We start from the raw sequence: 8,595 nt of genomic DNA, 5'->3' as shown, positions 1-8,595 counted from the left end.
CGAGCGTTGAAGTATGACACATGTCCGAAGGATTTGAAGTGCACATGAAATCGGCAGACGACACAGTAATGTGTATGAGCTGCAACATTGGACAGCGTACGCCATCATTTGGACACTCCATTTGGTAATGTTAGGCACAGACCCGCCACGGTGGTCTAGTGGTTATGGAGCTCGACCGCTGACCCGAAGGTCGCGGGATTGAATCCCGGCCGCGGCAGCCCATTTTACTTAGATTAAGGTGCACGGTAAAGAACCCCAGGTGGTCCAAATTTCCGGATCCCGCCACTACGGTGTTCCTCATTATCATATCGTGGTTTTGGGACGTTAACGCCGACAGTTACTAATATTAGGCATACGTTGGCCAACATTGCAATACCCTCACCCCATCTTGTAAGCTTTAGCAAGTTTTACCCAACACTGCAAATAATCTGGGCAACACCAGGTAACACTAGCCTATGCTCACCAGTGCTGCTTGTACATGAATAAATACAGCAGCCCGGGATACCAATGATCACCGGGATATTGCGGCCGTTACCATAAAAAGAGAAGGGTACCAAGCTTGCGGTGGCGAACAATGCGAACTCTTTTTCCTATACGGTAGAAACCGAGTTTAATCACGGCCGCAATACATAAGCTAGCACATCTCTAAAACATCACTATAACATCTCTAGCACATCTCTATAATTGGCAATGTTTCCAACACTGAATAAGTTATATGAAACCGTGTCGTTTGCATAAAACAAACTTAGTACACAAACGTCACCATATTATGAAAATAAGAAGAAAAACTGGTGAACACAATAGCTTGTGTATTTATGTGTTTTGTGTCATAGTAAACGTTACACGAGAAAGCAAAGACATAATGCAAAAGAAATCCTGACACAAAGGCTCTCTAAACTGCAGCCGTTAGGGCATCTAAGGCAGAACATTTTTTGTATGCTTGCAACTTACGTGAAACGCGCACCACAAAATTTGAATTTGGTGACTGTTTTTAGAGTTACGTTGACTGACTACGTGATGCTCTGCATATGCGAAAAGACGCCTTACATCAAAATTAATTGTGGGAGTACATTTTACCGAACACTAGTGCTGGAAAAAACAGGGGAATTCCACGTGTTACATTTCCTCTGTTCCTTCGACGTGGCATTTCACTCTGCATGGTATGTAATACCAAAGAACGAATACTTTCAGTTTTCTTCTACTGTGTTAGTTTACTACTGTGTTACAATATGTCGCAGTATTCAGTATTCACTATTAGCCCCATAACCACAGGGCACCTAGTCCACAGAAAATGAATGAATGACGTCAGCCAAGCCGGTCGGCCAATCGTAAGCAGCACTTGGGAATCAAAATCTTTGTCAATAGACGTGAGACTCTGCCCAGGCGGCGCTGAGAAAAAGACCTCCACCAGCGCCCTCATCGCAACCATTTCTCTAACTGGGTCCGTAACCGAATGTGCATAGGCCCAATAACCCCCCTTTCGTTGTTACGATGCAAGGTTTCTTGAAAATCAAGGACCTGGATACCTTCTTCCGCCAATCCACGCTTCAGAAAAGTAGGAAGCTCATCAAAGCTAACTTCGGGTGCAATGCAAAAGAAGCTTCAGTTATTTCAGCGTGCTGCAACTCGCAGTTACAAGCGAGCATCGCACGACATTGAGTTCGAGACAAGCTCTCCAACGTCCGTTTTTTAGCGCCTAAACGCGTTAAATTTGGGTACATACCTAACGTCAAAGCAATGAAGTGCAGAAGCGTAGTAGGGTGGGCCAATTGGTGACGGTTCATGCTGTAACCACAAGAAAAACGGACGAGAACACAAAAGAGAAGAATACACAAACAGGCGCTGACTACCGACTGAAAGTGTATTCCAAAAAAAAAAAAGCCAATAGAAAGGAAAAGTAAAAAACAACAAAGATTGCACGACAGGGGAAGGGGAGGAGGAGGAAATGGCAAGGACCCACATCAGCAAAAGGCGAGGATGCATCAACCGAGGCACACCTTTCAAACAGGCCCAAGACAACTCTTTTTCATGCAGAGTCACTGAGGGGACGCTGGCGCATAACTGCGTATATGCACAGCCTCAACAATTTCAAGCGCTCTTTGATTTTTACGTCGAAATAACACGGAGGTGCCACAAGATAGCCGTGCGCACCCACAGTTTTTGCAATGCGCCGCGAAATGAATGCCAGCGTGCCCTTTCAGATAATTGCAGTTTCCTCTATGTCCAACATTTCAACAGCGTCCTATTTGGCCTACTCATACACGATTGCATGAAGGGTACAACCGAGGGCAAAACAATCCTGGAGGTAGTCACGGCCAACATTTTACGTTTTACTTTTGTGACGCACGTGTTATCACAGATGCACATCCGCCCACGACCGTTTATCCCTATCACGAGTTTCCGGAGAGAGCACTGGCCAGGTCCCACGTCGATGATCAGCGCAGGATGGTACTGAGATGCTGAAGCTAGTGGATCGCATGGTGTTTTGAACTGATGTACCACAGCAGGCACTTACACAAGACATAAAAATAGGACGACGAGAACAAGCGCTCGACTTGCCGCTGATTTTATTCCAAAAGAAAGACGCATACATATGTACACAGATTCTAATGCGCGATTACATATGTGCGCATTTCTTTTCAAATGAAATCAATTGGAGGTCAGCGCTCCTCTTCGCTTGTTGCTCCCTCTTTGTTCTTTGTATAAATGCGCCCTGTAATATATTATGGGTCGACACCAACTAGCCCCGTCACATGTCCTGGACTGAAGACTCCTCCCGGTGACTTTCTTGCAATAAATATATTTATTCTTTCTCTTTCGTTCGCTACGCTAAACAGGGAAAATGGCTATGGCAGAAAAAATATCGGAGGAGCAAACCCAATTCGCGAAGACTTTTCATTAGTGTGCAGAAACACGACTCAAATCGCCTTGTTGGTACCTGCATTTTGCAGCGGAAACCGGCCCACATATCCCTCACACTGATTAACGCTTTCTGAGAAGCGAGAAAGGAATCACTGCACCGTTCGGCTGAGGTCAAATGGTAAATCCTAAAGAACATCACTGTTCGAGCCCTCGCCTTGGGCGTGTCAGTGCTTGGCCAGCATCACTGCTCTTCGCAAAACTCCACTCCGCCACTGTATACGCTGCGCGTGCGAACGACATTGGCTACCATGCCGGTTGCGCCATTTTAGTTAGCCAATCGGAATCGACTGGCGCGAGAACGTCAGGCATACGCCACCATGACGGTCGCATGGGCGAACCTGTTCCCCCGACCATGTGGTCGGACCGTCTTAGCAATGACCCACTTCTTTTTCGATAAAATGTGCAAGGCAGGGCAACACAGACCTGACCGCAAGTGTCAGGTTTTGGTGAGGCTTGGTGCACTGCGATCGCTTGATTCTTCCGCGTCTATTGACGCCTGGCCCTGGACGGATTCCTCAGCATGACCGACTGGCGACGTAGCTCCGCACTGTCCGCGTACAGCGTCGTCTCGATGCGGCTGTTCGTGCGAGACGACGACCTGTTCACGTCGTACAGCTCGCGGTCAGCGATGTCCCGCAGCTGAAGATAACGCCTGCTCAGTGCGACCACCAGGTCCTGTAACACACACAAAAGGAAGAACGGAAGGATGCGGCAGAAGTCACATTAAGAGCAGCGCAATTGTTTCGAAAAGATGGTCCAAGTTCCGAGGCAGCCATGCATGTTCCTGAGACAACATTGCTTTCGACATACCCCTGGCGTAAAAAAAAAAGAGATTATGGAATACTCGAAGTGAAAAACCATGAAATAGTTATGCTGGTTACCGCCGCTAAATTATGTTGAGTCCCAATATACTTTGTTTTAACCACTCGACATTCAATCGTTACGGGCTATTCCATACTACATCAACCAGAATTTTTTCCTACGATCACAAATATGGCTGAAAGAAATTCCACATTTTTCCTGATGTTCAAAACTTGTTCTGCTCGGCAATAAAACGCACATGATAACCTCCATTTCTTTTCGATTGTTTTGAAGACGGCGCCAAGTTTGCAGTCTGGATCCCAGGTGAGTATGCTTGGGCTGGAGAGTGCCGTCGCGAGTGCTTCATGCCGCTCGAGTTGTGTAAGCGAAAAACTTGTGGAGATACAAGATTTCAAAAAAAAATATTTCTCAAGTTTAAAAATAAACACCCTCCTGTAACTTCGCATATATTCAGCTAATACGCAGAGCTTTCTAATGAGCTATAGGATGCATATTCTTAGGCCGAATCCAAAGCTACTTTTTTACGTTGAATACAGAGCTTTTTTTAAAAAAATAATAAAATTCGCGATTTTTTTCCAGACGATCTGCTATACCATCAGCGCCTGAATTATTTTTTGTAGCAGGTCGAACACGCCACTATTTCATTTCTTATTTGTGCCCTTTGAATTTGCCATGTTTCCGGAAAAAAAATGTCGAATAATTTTTGCAACCTTATTTCCCTCGTGCCAAAAGCCCTCGAAGAATCGATATACGTAGATAAGTCATTATTTTTACAGTTGCATCCCTTCATTAAACTGCCACAAATACTACTTATTCGAGTACATCCTATAAACGTCCTTTGAAAAAAATTGCTGTTTGATGCCCTCCAGCTCAGTCGGCGCAATGCGCCGCCTGAGGAAGGGGGGCTCCGGTAGGGCTAGTCTCCCGGCCCCCGCCTCCATTGACCCCAGCAAGGACAAAAATAAAGTTATGTCTCTCTTTCTCACAAACACAAATAGCCGTGAAAATTTTTGACGACAGAAGTAAACGGGCTGAACGAGTTTTGGACTTCACGAAAAATGTGGAAATTTTTTCAGCCATATTTGTGATCGTCGGAAAAACGCTGGTTGATTTGGCATGGCACCCTTACCTGAACTTAAGTTCGTCACGTGGGTGTTTTTTTTCTCTCCCTCTAGATGAAATAGCACCGTCACTGCTGCGATGGAACCCACGCCCGCAGCACCGCCATGATATAGCTCGTGAGTCATTACGACGGGTTCTGCGAGCTGTGATTGACCTCCATCAGAATTCAGTGACAACACTGTTTTTTACTTTCTCTATTTTCTGCGTATTTTCAGGCTTTCCTGACCGTTGAAGAAATAATGACGTCGTTTTATAATTCCGTACACGTTAGGCGTAGAAGGGTGAGTGAATACCGAAGGAAGAGAATAGAAAAGAATTTGGCCGTTGTATTTCAATTTCCTTTATAGTACCTCATTGTTGAATTTCATCGAAATTTATGTTGGAAACACTACTCGCAAGAAGGCGTGTGTGCCGCACGACTTTATTGCTCATAATTCTCAAAGCGGCCTACAATAAGCGGAACACGTGCATACTGTTTGCCTGTAACATGACCGTTTGTACGGACTCCTAAGGAAGAAGGAAAAAAGCCAGAAGGCTCCTTACAGCAACATTCATACGTGTATACTTAGAAAATTAGCCTTTTGTATGCCTCTTGGTTCATTTTCACGTATGCTTGGAAGTTCAAAAAAACAAATCGGAGTGGTTTCAGCCAGTGCAAATTCAAGCTTATTTTGTGGACAAAGGGACACTATGTTCCCCACATTTCTTTTTCCTTCTTCATTCAAAGTGCATGTTGGCACTGCATTCCGCTAGTGCTTGGACGTCGCTCTCCCAATCATCCCAGTATGGGCGTACTGCCACATATAGTACTAAGGCATTTGCGTGCTACTCCCCCCTCTTCCCCCATCCCTGCTTTATTTTACATTTTATTCGGCGCCTATAGCATACTCTCTGAAATAGCCTTTTCTTCTTGAGCACATTTCTCCGTCAGCGGCCTCATATAACCACGTCTCTCACTTCTCATTCAATCTTACTATGAAAGTTAAAATGAAATTTAGAAAATTGAGATCCTAGAAGACATATTGAGAATAAGTCTAGTTACCTGGTTCTTTTCGAATTGATTCTTAGTTTCCAGAATTTAATCGCTCGATTCGTTAAAAATACATACATAGCAACACATAGGGCGCGTTTTTTCCGAAAGTAGGTTGATTGCGGTAACGACTACATACAAGTTAGTTTTTTGTTGTTTTTTTGTACTATATTTATTCGGTTGCCCGAAAGCAAAACAGGGGCCTACGTGCCGAGTTGCTGTAGGAGCAGAAAGCCTTTGTCAAGCCACATGGCCTTTAGCTCCTGCTTCCTTTCTGTTGTAAACAGGAAAAATAAGTTCGATTCAATTCAGTTCGAAGAAAAGTAGGTACCGTATTTATTCGAATCTAAGCCGATATTTTTTTTTTCGAAAAAAACGATGTGCGAAAGTGGGGGGTCGGCTTAGATTCGAGTATAGATTCGAGTACAATGATTGTTTTTTTTTTTTCTGGCCTTGCGAATTTCGGGAGTCCGCATAGAATCGGGGCCGGCCTAGATTCGAGTAAATACGGTAATAGTGCCATGCACCTCTCGTTCTGCCGCTAACTGCAATAAGGTCGTCGCAACCATCCTCACATTACATAGTTTCAAAGCCGTATTTCTAAGAACGCGGAAAGAATCGCTGATGAAAACGTATGTAATGCTTTCATGGGTGATGCTGAAAACACGTATGATATATAACCATAGCAGGAAAGTAAAACCAGCGCGCGTATGGATCTAACTTGGTTACAAGCCTATTCCGCTTGGAATAATGTTAAGCTTATTTGCACATGCGCAAAATATTAGACGATTCGCGCCCACTAAGCTTCGCATGTGACCTACCTAACTAAAGACAGTCGACAGCATCGCAAAAAAAGTGCTTCTACATACCTGGTATGAAAGGCGCCGACCTGCGCCACAGGCGTCGTCAAACTCCCAGTCGTGGAAGCAAGATGAGCGCTGCAAGATAAAGGGCGAACGTCAGACATCACACAGTGAACGCCACCTCGCTTCTATGAGATACCTCGAAAACTTCTTCTACCTGTCAATAAACTCTTTTCCTTGGAAACCACGGTCCTTATATACTGCATAACTTTCAGGCGCTTAATGGTGTTCCTTAAACAGGCACGCTATCACTTATGTAAAACCTACACTCCTTTGCTCCTTTTTGGTGAGTCCTAGCTGGCATGCCACGTATATCACTCTCCTTAAAGATACACGCTAAATCTCCTATGGAGAGTCACACCTTCTACGACTATCTGAATAGAGCATAAGGATCACCAGAAGATAGTTAACGTGCATCTATAAAGAGAGTTATACATGTGGCAAGTCGGGATTGACGAAAAAGAGTAAGAGGTAATCTTTTTTTTTCCTTGCTTAGTTTGAACGACTCTATGGTAATGGCGAAGCAAGCAAACATTCATTCCTTGCAATGAGCTGCCTGAGCAAAGTGAAGATTGCGAACGCGGTGGAATAACTCGCAACAAGCTCTGGGTTTTGTCTGATAGTCTCCCACGGATTTTGCGAAGCTTTTTATTGGACAAACTAAAACTCAATTTTTAAGCAAACGGATGAGCCCGAAAGCAAAACATGCAGATTGTACACTATTATGGTCAGCCCGGAGAATTTACTTTTCTCATTTTTATGCACCGGCATTCACTGCGAGGCATTCGAACGACATGTCTCTTTAACCTTCTTTTTGAAAATATCGCGTGTTATGAGTGAAGTCTCAAAGAATTAAGCATAAACTGCAGCCATGACAAACTTACTGCTCATGGCATACCCCAATTGTCGGAAGATTCTGGACATAAGCTAGTCTTTAGAATTGGTTACGCAATCCTTGAGCTTATTGGCATTGTACAAGCGCGCCGCAGATGCTTTCGAATAGAATTTATCCTCCCCTAACTTGTATTGAAGAGAATCGTACTGGGATCTTCGTGAAATCAATGCAAAGCAGCCTTGGGGTGGCTTCATACGCAAGCTACATTCGAAAAATAGGGGCCCGGAACGCTAGCCGAAACAGTGGTCGGCATATGACGCATGCAAAAAGACGTCTACGCAAAATGACTGCGTACTCAAAGCTCTGGGAACCCTATTATGAGATTGCCTATTACAGAATCAAATAACTAAACAAGTAAGGACTGCGTTTTTATCCACAAGAGCGCACCTGTCGGCTCACCAGTCAGCCCCTTTGCATTCTTAAGATAACAAGTGTGACGCACCCGACTGGATGTCGTGATGCCTTTGCGCATTCCTTTCTTGGCAAAGTGCATCTTGTAGCACAGGCGCAAGCACCTCGCTGTAGGGAACAAGTTGAGAGGAGGTGGTGCTCCGGCGTTGATATCCAAGTACGAGATCCATTGCGATGATCGGGCGAATATCCACTCCGTATAGGCGTTGCCCTGCGTGAGAGTATATTTTTTTTCAGTCAACGCATGAGATGCTGCCGACAGTGCAACACTGTTGTGCGACATTAAGTTATACCCATCAAGAATGGTGATATACAGAGCCCATGAAATATGATCGATCAATCGAACAGTTATTGAAGTTTTTTTTATTAATATAACGACACATTTTTCTTTATTGGCTTCAGCTTATTAGGTCAGCTGTCATAAAGATAACAAGAGCACGTCCACTTCCACTTTCTTTAACTGTCAGCAGCTCCGCTACAAGCAATACAATATGAATCAGAAAACTGCAGCAGACTGCTATTTCCTAAAT

The 8,595-nt window shown here is 44.4% G+C and overlaps 1 protein-coding gene across 1 annotated transcript in view; it reads right to left on the bottom strand.

Moving 5' to 3' along the window:
- Positions 1–2,662: 2,662 nt before the first annotated feature.
- Positions 2,663–8,595, bottom strand: part of LOC119391500 (short transient receptor potential channel 3-like) — a 38,716-nt gene continuing 32,783 nt past the window's right edge. The window contains exons 10-12 of the mRNA XM_037659178.2: positions 8,097–8,276; positions 6,766–6,834; positions 2,663–3,597 (exon numbers count right to left, since the gene is read on the bottom strand). Of these exons, the coding sequence (XP_037515106.1) occupies positions 3,409–3,597; positions 6,766–6,834; positions 8,097–8,276 (438 nt within the window). The 3' untranslated portion in view covers positions 2,663–3,408. The remainder of the gene's footprint in view (positions 3,598–6,765; positions 6,835–8,096; positions 8,277–8,595) is intronic.

This window comes from Rhipicephalus sanguineus, chromosome 4 (genome assembly GCF_013339695.2).
Source record: "Rhipicephalus sanguineus isolate Rsan-2018 chromosome 4, BIME_Rsan_1.4, whole genome shotgun sequence".
Lineage (NCBI taxonomy): Eukaryota > Metazoa > Arthropoda > Arachnida > Ixodida > Ixodidae > Rhipicephalus > Rhipicephalus sanguineus.
This window is presented reverse-complemented; position numbering and strand designations above follow the sequence as displayed.